The 13,388-nt window shown below is 43.6% G+C and overlaps 1 protein-coding gene across 2 annotated transcripts in view; it reads left to right on the top strand.

Moving 5' to 3' along the window:
• Positions 1-13,388, top strand: part of CDIN1 (CDAN1 interacting nuclease 1) — a 245,486-nt gene that overhangs the window by 95,831 nt on the left and 136,267 nt on the right. For both annotated transcript variants that reach the window (XM_063440334.1, XM_063440335.1), the window contains exons 7-8: positions 11,745-11,824; positions 12,928-12,977. In XM_063440334.1, the coding sequence (XP_063296404.1) occupies positions 11,745-11,824; positions 12,928-12,977 (130 nt within the window). The remainder of the gene's footprint in view (positions 1-11,744; positions 11,825-12,927; positions 12,978-13,388) is intronic.

Genomic DNA, 13,388 nt, shown 5'->3' with positions numbered 1-13,388 from the left:
GGCAATATACCTCTAGCCTGTTTTCATTTTCAGTGAGAAAATAATCAGCATTTTGTCTGTTTCAGCACGTGTCTTTTTGTTGCATGTATGTGCATGTGCACTCCATCATGGGTTTGACATATTCACATAGAGTGCCAGGCTGTGCGTACACCAAGGAGAAGCTTGCCCTTGCTTCCTATCACACACAGAACGTTTTTCTGTCCCCAATGTGTGAGCCAATAGGAAGTGGCCTGTGCATGGATTGTACGATATTGAGGAAATACAAGCACTGAGCTCATAAAATGTTTTCACTTATATTTAAATAGAAAGAGAACACTTGAAATCTGTTTGTAAACTCTGTTATTATAAATACCGTATGTGTGTTTAGATGTAGTACTTTTGTGTAATTGCTGTGGGTTTTGAAGTCTCTACTGGGGAAAACAGGAGCAAGTTTAAAGACTGAGATGCAGATTATTAGGATTCTTGAAGCCAAAAACAGCTAGCTCCCTGGCAGCATTTTCTAAAAAGTAAAAAAAAAATAAAAAATGGAGCTACAGTTCTTTGAAACAAACCGCATGAACTAAAACAACAAATGTGGCAGTTACATTTGATCAACACTTAAAAGGGGTATATATATGTGGTGGAATCTCGGTAAAAATAAATTTAGTAGGCCGAGATTACCACGTGGCATGTGTACGTGCATATGCTGACGTATCGATCAGTTGGTTGCACGAGGCAAGATACGATCAGTAGTGTACGGAGCATGTGCAAGAATACAGGATATAGTATTCCCCTCCTCCATTGTGCTGGACAGGCCATGCGGTCAAACAGGAAGTTAATTCTTATTTGTGTTGATTGGTTAAGAGAATGTGCGGGTGGAGCTTAATATGGGAGGAGTTATATGCCTATATAAGGAGCCTGCACTATTGTCCGGGGCTCAGAACTTGTGGTATTTTGGTGACGCTAGTCCCTCTGAGTCCCGATCGGTGATCCAATAAAGAATCTCTTCCTTCCTGAAGAAACCTGTGTCCATCTCTCTGTGCTTGGCTTCCGTCAGTTTCTCCGGTATCATTTGGTGCATTGGCCGGGAAGCTCATCGTTCAACGGTAGCTGAGAGGCAGAGGCGTGAGACGGTCTATCTTTGCCCACGTTCTCTACGGCTGCACCCCTGAACTTCTGCGTGGACCTCCCTTCGTCTCGGCGCCACTGGGCCGTTGTCCAGGAGATCATCGGCCTCTACGTGAGAAGTGCTGGGGTGTCCCCGTCGATGAGTGTGAACTCAGGTTCAGGAACGAGGAGGTAAGACAACTGCTGTTTTAGACGGCAGGACCCACTAGGGGTATACCGATTGTGCGGTAGGCCCAAAGGAGTTTTTGAATCTGTGTATCTGCCCCCTCTGTCGGAGGGAAGGAGCGAAGGCGCACCGCTCGATCGAACGCTCTTTAGTCAGACCGTTTGATTCTGTTAGTCAGGCGGGGCTCTGGTGTAAATAGCCCTAGCCGGACACCGGTGTCTTGTCTAGACTAGCGTTCTAGGGTGTACATTTTGTTCGCTAGGTCGGAGGGACCGGGAGACTAAGCGGCGTCTGTGTAAATTCGGTTCGCTAGTTCTCATCCTATCTGGGCTAAGTGGGAAGGCGTGTAAATTTGGAACCCACTAGACTTTTGATAGTGCGACTAAGAGGCGTCTGTGTAAATTCGGTCCTCTAGCTCGCTATATATGTGGTGATTGGGCAGTGTGGCTAACCAAAACGTATGTAGATTGTTTTTAGGTAGTCCATTCAAGGTACTGGCCAAATAGTTTAGTTGGGAATTGTAAATGTGTTAACGATTGTTTAGTAAAGTGTATATCTTGTTAGATAGCGCGAGCTCAGCCGTCTAGCGAGAGTGTTAATAGTGTGTTGCTGTATTATAGTGCACGGTACCATAACCCTGTATATTTATTGACACTGTATATAAGTACTAATCACTGTCGTCCATTGCATGTTTTAACACCATAACCACTAATAATTGTATTGTGACCTTAACTTGTGCTTTGACCTATGCTAACCGTACTGTAACCGCTATTTGTAAAAGACGATGTTACTGGGGTGTGTTATAGACGGGTAATTCGTATATAGAGAATTATAGCGTGGGTGACTGTATAGTTACGCCAAAGGGCATAATATTGATTATATAGTGACTGGTGTAACAGCTGTGTGTGTACGGGAATTCCCTGAGTGTTTATTGTTATTGTGTACGTTTCACTTGGTAACCGTACCACGTGGTGCTGTTGCCAGAGGAAACGGGTGTGACTGTTGAATAGTACGTGTGCATAGTATTCGTTGTCGACGACGTTCCATTGTTAAGTATGGGTGCGTCGCAGTCAACGATTCCGGATCCCTTAGGTTGTATGGTGAAGAATTTTAAAAAGGGATTCAAAACTTGTGATTTTGGGGTTAAGATGTCTCCTGTACGTTTGGTTACTTTGTGCACTAGGGAGTGGCCTACTTTGGTTGCGGCATGGCCGCCACGTGGCAGTTTGGATCCAACTCTGGTACAGCGCTTACACGTGGCTGTATCAGGTAGGCCTGAACTTTACGGCCAGTTTCCTTATATTGATTGTTGGAGACAGGCCGTAAATGACTCGCCAAAATGGCTCCAGACATGCCACGAGGAGCAGTGTCGCCTCATGGTAGCTAGGACTTGTTCGTCCACTAGGACTGGTGTTAGGCCCATTTTGTACACGCCCCCTGAGTCCGAGATCCCTTTGCCGCCCCCTTACTTTCCGTTAAGAAGAAGTGACGCAAACGCAGGAAGTCCTGCACCCCTCCCCTCATTACCCCCATCCACTTCCGCTTCCTCCTCCAGTACAGGATCCACCCCCCCTCGTACTAAATCTCCCCTTCCGGAACCAGAACCCACCCCCATTAGAAACGAATATCCTGATTTGGCGCCACTTCAGACTTCCGGTCAAGCTTCATCTAGCTCGGCTCGAAGTGTTTTATTTACGACCTTTTCCCAAAACCAACCTCCCACATCCCCATACCCTATCTCTCCCCGACCGGAACCCATGACTGACGCCTCTCTACGTAGCCCCATCCAAACCCGACAGTTGACTGGTGCCCAACAATTAAAGCACTATCAGATGCCTCTTCGCCTAAATCCCGGGTCAGCTTATATCGATGCCGCAGGTCAAATGGCACACGCTGACCCAGTCTTCGTATATGTCCCATTTACCACTACCGACCTTTTAAACTGGAAGACCCATAATTCCTCGTATACTGAGAAACCACAAGCCATGACTGATCTGTTCACCTCAATAGTACAGACGCATAATCCGACATGGGCTGATTGCCAGCAGTTATTAATGACTTTATTTAACAATGAGGAAAGGACAAGAATAAATCAAGCAGCCATTAAAGCACTAGAGGATAGAGCCCGTGCTTTGAACCAAGCTAATCCAGCAGCATGGGCCGCAACACATTATCCCAACACTGATCCCGATTGGAACGTAAATGGTGCTGATATGGTTCAACTCAGAGCCTATAGAGACGCTATAATTGCTGGCATGAAAGCCGGAGGAAAGAAAGCTATTAACATGTCAAAGACAGTTGAGGTGATTCAGAAAAGCGATGAAGCGCCCAGTGTCTTTTATGACCGATTATTGGAGGCATACCGCTTGTATACCCCCTTTAATCCGGAAGACGCAGATAATTCCCGAATGGTTAACTCCGCCTTTGTCAGCCAAGCTTACGGAGATATTAAGCGCAAGCTACAAAAGTTAGAAGGGTTTGCAGGTATGTCCATCACCCAACTAATGGAGGTAGCAAATAAGGTTTATATGAACAGGGATACAGAAAGTAAGAAAGAGGAAGAGAGCAAGATGCGTAAAAAGGCTGATATGCTAGCGGTAGCGATCGCAGGCGTAGATAGACGGGGCCCGGATAAAGGCGATAGTAAGTGGAATGAGGAACCTCTAAGTAGGAATCAGTGCGCTTACTGTAGGGAAGAAGGGCATTGGAGAAATGAGTGTCCGCGAAGAGAACAGTCTGAGAGAGACAGACCTAGGTCAGGTTACGGAAACTTTAGAGGCAGAGCGAGAGGTAGAGGAGGCCCCGGAGGGAATAATGGGTATAGAGGGAGTAATGGGAACAGAGGAAGTGTTAGGGAAGATAGGTATATTCCAGCAGCGCAAAGGTCCCGCGATAGAGAAGGTAGGGACTTTGTAGGATTGGCTGACACGGTCATGGAGGACTATTGATACCGACCGGGCTCCATCCCCCTTGGTCGAGCGGAGCCTATGGTCGATGTATCAATAGGGGGAAAAAGGAGTGCGTTCATGATCGACACTGGTGCTGAACATTCAGTGGTGACTAATCTAGTTGCTCCTCCATCTGGAAAGACTATTACTGTGATAGGAGCAACTGGAAGAAGTGCTGAAAAACCGGTTCTTAAAAGTCGACTCTGTACATTGGGAGGCCACATAGTAAAACACCAATTCCTTTATATGCCTGAATGTCCAGTCCAATTGCTGGGACGTGATATGCTATCAAAATTACAAGCGCAGATTACGTTCCTACCAAATGGAACAACATCTTTAAAGTTTAATGGACCTTCAGGTATTATGACTTTATCCGTACCAAAGGAAGAAGAGTGGCGACTTTATACAGTGTTGACTAGCCAAAACCCTAGGAGTGATGAGACATTATTCAACATACCAGGAGTTTGGGCAGAGAACAACCCACCAGGACTGGCCCGCAATATTCCACCTATTAAAATTGAACTAAAACTTGGGGTTTATCCAGTAAGCCTACGACAATACCACATCCCGCAGAAGGCTAAGAAGAACATTCAATCCTATCTGGATAAGTTCATACGGTATGGTATCCTAAAATTCTGTACTTCCCCCTGGAACACCCCATTGCTGCCTGTTCAAAAGCCCGGTACAGATGAGTATCGACCTGTGCAGGACTTAAGAGCAGTCAATGATGCGGTTGTTAGTATACATCCAGTCGTGCCCAATCCATATAACCTGCTTGCTTTAATTCCGGGCGGGGCTACTTACTTCACAGTCTTAGATCTCAAAGATGCCTTCTTTTGCCTCCGAATTGCCGCAGAAAGTCAATGTATTTTCGCTTTCCAATGGGAGAACGCTGTAACGGGCTCAAAACGCCAGATGACTTGGACAAGACTGCCCCAAGGGTTTAAAAATTCACCTACCCTATTTGGTTCAGCTCTAAGTCAAGATCTACTGGATTTCGAGTCTATCCCAGGAGAGTGTGTATTGTTACAGTATGTAGATGACTTGTTGATAGCAGCAGTTACAAAAGAAAAATGTCAGCAAGCAACGCACGATCTACTACACATTCTCTGGAAGGCAGGATACAAGGTGTCTAGAAAGAAGGCTCAGTTGTGTTTGCCAACTGTCAAGTATCTGGGATTCCATATCTCTGAAGGTCAAAGGATTATGGGGCCAGAGAGAAAAGAAGCTGTCTGCCAAATACCAATACCCAAGAATAGAAGACAAGTGCGAGAATTCTTGGGGGCAGCAGGCTTCTGTAGGATATGGATTCCCAGCTATGCGATACTGGCAAAACCTCTGTACGCAGCCATCAAAGGTACAGAGCACGACCCCTTCTTATGGACCCAAGAACAGCAAACGGCATTTGAAGATGTGAAGAAGGCTTTGATGAGTGCCCCAGCATTAGGTCTACCTGATCACACACGACCATTCTACCTGTACGTACATGAGCAAAGAAGAATGGCTGTGGGAGTATTGACACAGTACTTGGGATCATGGCAAAGACCTGTTGCCTACATGTCTAAGCAACTGGATGCAGTGGCCAGCGGACTTCCACCTTGTCTAAGAGCCGTAGCTGCAGCCGCCCTGCTAGTAGCTGAAGCCGATAAACTCACTCTGGGTCAAGAACTTTATGTACGAGTCCCACATGCAGTACAGACGTTGTTGGATTACAAAGGAAATCATTGGTTTAGTAACAGCCGTATGACCAAGTATCAAGCAATGTTGTGTGAAAACCCAAGAGTGCATTTAGAGACTGTAAACACCTTAAATCCAGCTACCCTTTTGCCGCAACCTACTGAAAGTCAACATGATTGTTTGGAAGTAATGGATGAAGTATTCTCAAGTAGACCAGATCTTCGTGATTTTCCCATCCAGAACCCCGATGTTCAATATTACACCGACGGCAGTAGTTATGTGAAAGAAGGGATCCGCTATGCAGGATATGCAGTAACAACAATAGACAAGGTGATAGAAGCTCGGCCACTGGCGAAAGGAACATCAGCACAAAAGGCAGAATTGATAGCACTGACACGAGCGTTACAATTGGCTGAAGGTTTAAGAGTAAATATCTATACGGACTCTAAGTATGCGTTTTTAACCACTCATGCCCACGGAGCTTTGTATAAAGAAAGAGGACTACTGAATTCAGAAGGCAAAGAAATCAAATACGCAGCTGAAATCCTACAACTATTGGAAGCAGTGTGGGAGCCGAAAGAAGTCGGTATTATACATTGTCGAGCGCATCTGAGAGGAGATGGTGATGTAACCAAAGGAAATCGGATGGCAGATAGTGCAGCTAAGCGTGCTGCTGAATCAGGAAGACAGGAGTATGTGGGGCATATAGCTGCTCTAATACCAACCCCACTGTCTCAATGGACTCCAGTTTATATAACTCAAGAAGAGGAGTGGTTAAAGACTGAACCGGGAAAGTATTTGGAGAACAAGTGGTATCAGCTAGAAGATGGAAGAATAGTTATACCAGCATCACTAGCAGTAGAAATTGTCCAGAACTATCATAACGGGACACATTCTGGGAGAGACAGTACAGAAGAATCTCTCAGGAAACATTTCTACATACCAAGATTGTCCAACTTGACTCAGGCCATTGTACGTAGATGTGTAACGTGTGCTAAAAATAATGCAAGACAAGGACCAGTAAAGCCACCAGGAGTCCAGTTTATGGGGGGACTCCCCATGTCCGATCTACAAATAGACTTTACAGTGATGCCTAAGTCGGGTGGACATCGTTACCTGCTGGTAATTGTGTGCACCTATTCAGGCTGGGTAGAAGCATGTCCTACTCGTACAGAGAAAGCAGGAGAAGTTGTGAGATTCCTGCTACGAGAGATAATACCCCGATATGGACTACCCTGTTCTATAGGATCGGACAATGGTCCAGCTTTTGTTCACCAGTGCCTACAACAACTGACTCATATGCTTGGTATAAAGTGGAGGCTTCATACTGCATATAGACCCCAGAGTTCTGGTAAGGTAGAGAGAATGAATAGAACTATTAAGAACCAGTTGGCTAAAATGTGTCAGGAAACCCAACTTAAGTCGAACGTTCTCTTACCTATAGCCCTATTGCGAATCCGCAGTACCCCTACCAGAAGGATGGGTCTCTCTCCTTTTGAAATTATGTATGGGCGACCACCTCCCGTACTTGGTAACTTAAGGGGGGACTTGAGTCAGTTGGGAGAAGGAATTACCCGGCAGCAGGTTGTAGAGTTGGGTAAGATTATGGAGGAGGTACAGAAATGGGTACAAGATAGATTACCTGTGAATATTTATCCCCCTGTTCATAGTTATCATCCAGGAGATCAAGTGTGGATTAAAGAGTGGAATAATGTACCGTTAGGGCCCAAGTGGAGAGGTCCTTATGTTGTTCTTTTGTCTACCCCTACAGCGATAAAAGTAGCCGAAGTGACTCCGTGGATACATCACTCCAGGGTTAAACCAGCAGCAGTTGATTCTTGGCAAGTTACAGCAGACCCAGAGAATCCCTGCAAGATCCGGTTGAAACGCACTACTCAGTCGGAGTAACGAGGAATTATTGTGGATTACAAATTTTATTGTTACAGGTGTGAGTGAGAAGGCCATAATAAAGCCTGTCCGCTTACCAACACATAGTGTATAAGCCAGGGAAGTCTCGAAGGGACACCTGTGAAGACGAGCAGAACTCCATTCCCTGCAGCCCTCACATCCTGGAAGCTGAGGTTCCATCGCACGGACGAAGACTGAGGATGACGGCGAAAGATGTGCTTTTGATTGTGTTTATTTATATGTGTTTTTATATTCAGGAAGGTAGAGGTACCGACACTCCTAGCTGTGAGGTATGCATTAAGACTACGAGAACAGGTAACCATATTTCCCAAACCCTAATTTGGCATTCACAATACGAGTGTAAAGGAGAGGTATCAAGATGTAGATACCTAAATATAGACTATAGTGTGTGCCATTTAGGAGTAGGAGAACCTAAGTGCTTCAGTCCAGAGTATCAACCTCGTACAATTTGGTTGACTCTCAGGAATGGAGATCCTCAGGGGACCCTAATTAATAAGACGGTGTTAGAATCCGTATATTCTTCGGGTGTTCTGCTATTTGATGCATGTAAGGCGATATCAAGTGGTAGAAAGCCGTGGAATGTATGTGGGGATCTTAGATGGGAGAGGACGTATGGATCTAACGATAAATATATTTGTCCCAGTAGTAAAAATAAATATGTGAGTCCTAGATGCCCAAATAAAGACTATAACTTTTGCCCATATTGGTCTTGTGTGGGGTGGGCGACTTGGGGACAGACAGTAGATAAAGACATGATAGTGACTAAGTTGCCGACTAGCCCATATTGTAAGTCTATGGAATGCAACCCAGTCCATATACTTATTAATAACCCCGACAAGTTCTTAGACAAATATGGAAATTTATTTGGGTTTCAGATATACGGGACGGGTTTAGATCCTGGGACATTATTGTTTATAGGGATAGAGACTGATACGGTATCCTCCCAGACTCATCAAGTATACCATTCCTTTTATGAAGAGATGAGTATAGATAATAAGATCCCCCATAATGCTAAGAACCTGTTCATTGACCTAGCTGAAAGTATTGCCGGTAGTCTTAATGTTACCAACTGCTATGTGTGTGGAGGTACTAACATGGGAGACCAATGGCCTTGGGAAGCAAAGGAGGTAATGTCCGGTTCTGAGGCAGTTGACCAACTAATATCTACACAAGCCGATTATCATTTGAGTGTTAGAGGTAAATCTGAGTGGAGATTAAAGACCTCCATCATAGGTTATGTTTGCATAGCAAGGAAAGGAATAATGTATAATACTTCTGTAGGAGAATTAACTTGTCTAGGGCAAAAAGCTTATGATGATGATACTAAAAATACAACTTGGTGGTCGGCTTCAAATGTCTCAGAACCATCTAACCCGTTTGCTAGATATGCCAGTTTAAAGGATGTGTGGTTTGATCTATCTATCACATCTACCTGGAGAGCCCCAGCAAATTTGTACTGGATCTGTGGTAAGAAAGCCTATTCGGAGCTGCCACAGGACTGGGAAGGGGCATGTGTGTTGGGTATGCTCAAACCATCCTTCTTCTTGTTACCGATTGAAACAGGTGAGACTTTAGGTGTTAAAGTGTATGATGTGAATCATAGGAAGAAAAGGGGACCCTTAGAGATAGGCACCTGGGAAGATAATGAATGGCCTCCCCAGCGTATCATAGATTATTATGGGCCAGCCACGTGGGCAGAAGATGGTACCTTTGGTTATAGAACCCCTATTTATATGCTCAACCGCATTATAAGATTACAGGCGGTGGTTGAGATTATCACTAACGAAACATCACAAGCGCTCAATCTCCTAGTGAAACATAATACCAGGATGAGGACAGCAGTATACCAGAATAGATTAGCCTTGGATTACCTCTTGGCAGTAGAGGGAGGTGTATGTGGGAAGTTTAACCTAAGCAATTGCTGTCTTCAAATAGATGACGAAGGGCAAGCAATAGCTGAGCTTACTAGCCATATGGTTAAACTAGCGCATGTGCCTACTCAGGTATGGAAAGGGTATAATCCAAGTAGTTGGTTTGGTAGCTGGTATGAGTGGTTTGGAGGGCTTAAGGCAGTGGTAGGTGGAGTCCTACTGATTTTATTGTTGTGTCTACTCCTACCGTGTCTTATACCCCTAGTAGTTAGGTCTGTGCAAAGCCTGATAGGAAGTATAGCAGAGAGGAAGGCTGCTGCACAGATAATGGCGATATATAAATATAAGGCTCTAGATCAGGGAGAACCAATGCAAGAAGATGAATGTTGAAGATTCACATCATAAGATAAGTCTGGTCTGGTTCAAGGTAACTTGCGGTGTAAGCAAAACTAAGGTTATGTGATGCCTCAAGTAATTGTAAAATATCAAGAGGCATCAAAGGGGGGAATGTGGTGGAATCTCGGTAAAAATAAATTTAGTAGGCCGAGATTACCACGTGGCATGTGTACGTGCATATGCTGACGTATCGATCAGTTGGTTGCACGAGGCAAGATACGATCAGTAGTGTACGGAGCATGTGCAAGAATACAGGATATAGTATTCCCCTCCTCCATTGTGCTGGACAGGCCATGCGGTCAAACAGGAAGTTAATTCTTATTTGTGTTGATTGGTTAAGAGAATGTGCGGGTGGAGCTTAATATGGGAGGAGTTATATGCCTATATAAGGAGCCTGCACTATTGTCCGGGGCTCAGAACTTGTGGTATTTTGGTGACGCTAGTCCCTCTGAGTCCCGATCGGTGATCCAATAAAGAATCTCTTCCTTCCTGAAGAAACCTGTGTCCATCTCTCTGTGCTTGGCTTCCGTCAGTTTCTCCGGTATCATATAGGGGTGATTTTATTAAAGGGCCACTCCAGACACCAAAATGCTTGGGGTGCTATATAGGTTAGTTTACAGATATGCTCGGTGTTTTAATTAAACAGGATTTCAGGAAGATGCCTGAGCAGGACCTGCATGATCAGTTGCACAAAGTGTATTGTCAACACTGGTAGGTTAACAAGGGTCTTTACCCAGGTAACTTATACAAAGTGCACAGTGTTACTGATCTTTATATTTAAGGGACACCATAGTCACCAAAACAACTTTATCTTAAAGGGATACTATAGTCACCCAGACCACTTCAGCTCATTGAAGTGGTCTGGGTGCCAGGTCCCTCAGGTTTTAACTCTTCAGATGTAAACATAGCAGTTTCAGAGAAACTGCTATGTTTACATTTGGGGTTAAGCCAGCCTCTAGTGGCTGTCTTCCGGACAGCCACTAGAGGCTCACCTGCAACGCTGGAGGTATGTTATGCCTCCATCACGCAGAGGGTCCATAGGAAAGCATTGAGAAATGATTTCCTATGGACACTTGGAACGCGCATTCAGCTCTGCTGACGTCAGACGGGAGAGCTGACGTCTGTGGGGAAGGAGAGGTCACCAGCGCCGAGGGAACTCGGCGCTGGAATAAGGTAAGCTGGTGAAGGAGTTTTAACAGAAACAAAAATGATTTAACTCCTGAATGGCAGAGTACTCTAGCAGTGAAACTTCAGAGGTATGATCTTTACAGAAAAAACTGCTTCATTAAGCTAAAGTTGTTTTGGTGACTATAGTGTCCCTTTAATATACATTACACCATTGTTATCCCCAATAAGTGCTTCTCCATCATTTTAACATCACAGTATTGACCAGACAAGCTAAGGTTTATATTGCTTTACATATGTTCCACAAAATGTCTATCAATGGCCAAACATAATTACAGGTAATGCAGGTCTAATGAAGAATATCTTGCTTTTTGAATGCCAGGTGATGAACAGCAAGTTGCATTAGACATTAAAAAGTTAACCCAAATCCCTCAGTCTTTGTTTTACACTTATAGTGTAAATGCGCTCAAAATGTTAGTATTACTCACGTTTGTCTATTTATTCTTTTTTTCCCCGTTCTAACAGCTACAAAACCGGTCTTAAGCAGCATGCTACGCGACACATCCCTAATTCCCGACCCTGTTCTTGCCAATCAAGTCCATCAGGTAATAACCTATGTCCGTGCCGTAGGGAAAAGGATCTTTTTAACCTTATTTCATTGCTTTTGCTATAAAATATCATTGGGGTTACAGCGCATCTAAAGTGCCTGAGGAACGTTTTGTGCTTTTAATTGCTCCCTTTTATAGCTGTTATAAGGGCTATACTGTATATCTTGTCATGTCACAATGCTTTAGTTCGTTCCTAAAGCTTAGGTGCTTGAATTTCCTGTGTTGTGTTTTATAGTAAAAATCTGGATATATTTTGTATCATCTGTTCCAGTTCTCCTATTAAGCCTGAGAGTTCTAAGGGGGTCATACGTTTGTTGCATGATATTACTACATTTACAAAGCTGCATGTTCTATTTTATATTGAATGAAAACCTCCAAAATGATTTTAAAAAAACAAAACAAAACACATCCCGTTTATCTATCATTTTGTCTGGCACAGATGTGTAACGTCGCTTGTAATGACATAGCTTACCTGGGGACACTCCACTGCCCAAATGCAAAACAAAAATAATTCATTATTTAGTAGATATACCACCATCAAAAATGCATGCATTTATTTACCCTTTTTTTATTGGATGCATATATAAAACCGACTTTCAAAAACTGTGTATCTCTTATCTGAATCCTTTGCACGCCCTCCCCTTATAAGCCAGACCAGACTTTCTGTGGCTGTCCAATCACAGACTTCCCAATGCAGCTCAATGAGAAGTCTTTGCAAGGCAGGTGCTCTGAGCAATTGCTGCTATTAGTCTCCACTGATCTAAACAAACCAGGAAGTAACAAGACCAGTTTGCTGATTGACAGCCTGGGGGTGTGACAAGGTTTATTTATTTATGCCAATTTGTATTGAAATCTGCACGACAAGTCTGCTATCTCAATACCCTTCAGTCAGATTGTAAGTATTCTGAGTTGCTTGGAAAAATTGTGATGGGAGAGCATATATTTAGCATTTAATTAATTTTGTGTATTTGAATAGTATACAAATTTTATTTTTTATTTCAGGCAAGTTTTTTTCATTATATAAGCAGGTACAATATATTTAGAATATTTTGCCACCATTTTCTCGCACTAATTTACCTCTTCTTCTTCTTTGGTTTCAGTGTGTCATCAATGACTGCTGCAATGGACCATTGGTGGACTGCATCAAACAGTATCCTTTTTTTATTTTTTAGAAGACCAGGTTTAACTGCATACCTACCTCCTTTTAGTATGGAATAATCTGTTTGGCCTCTATAGTTCTAAGTGGGTTATAACGCACAGATTTCTGCTATTATAATAAAGAGACAAGTGTTTAGTATATTAGCTTGAAGTATTAATGCACTTCTGTCTGATGCCAAGTGCAGTGCTCCTTTGGTGACCTTTATACACTTCGAACAGACTGCTATCATTACATCTGCTGCTATTGGCAGCCAGACATGAGTTATAATGCGCTGTAATGGATTTGTGGGTATTTAAAAAAAATATAAAGACATACCTGGTGAGGAAATAATTGATTAGCATTTCATAGAAACAATCAGGAAAATGCTTGATTGGCCTGTGGATAGGTTTAGAAATATCATGC

This window comes from Pelobates fuscus, chromosome 13, assembly GCF_036172605.1.
Source record: "Pelobates fuscus isolate aPelFus1 chromosome 13, aPelFus1.pri, whole genome shotgun sequence".
NCBI lineage: Eukaryota > Metazoa > Chordata > Amphibia > Anura > Pelobatidae > Pelobates > Pelobates fuscus.
This window is presented reverse-complemented; position numbering and strand designations above follow the sequence as displayed.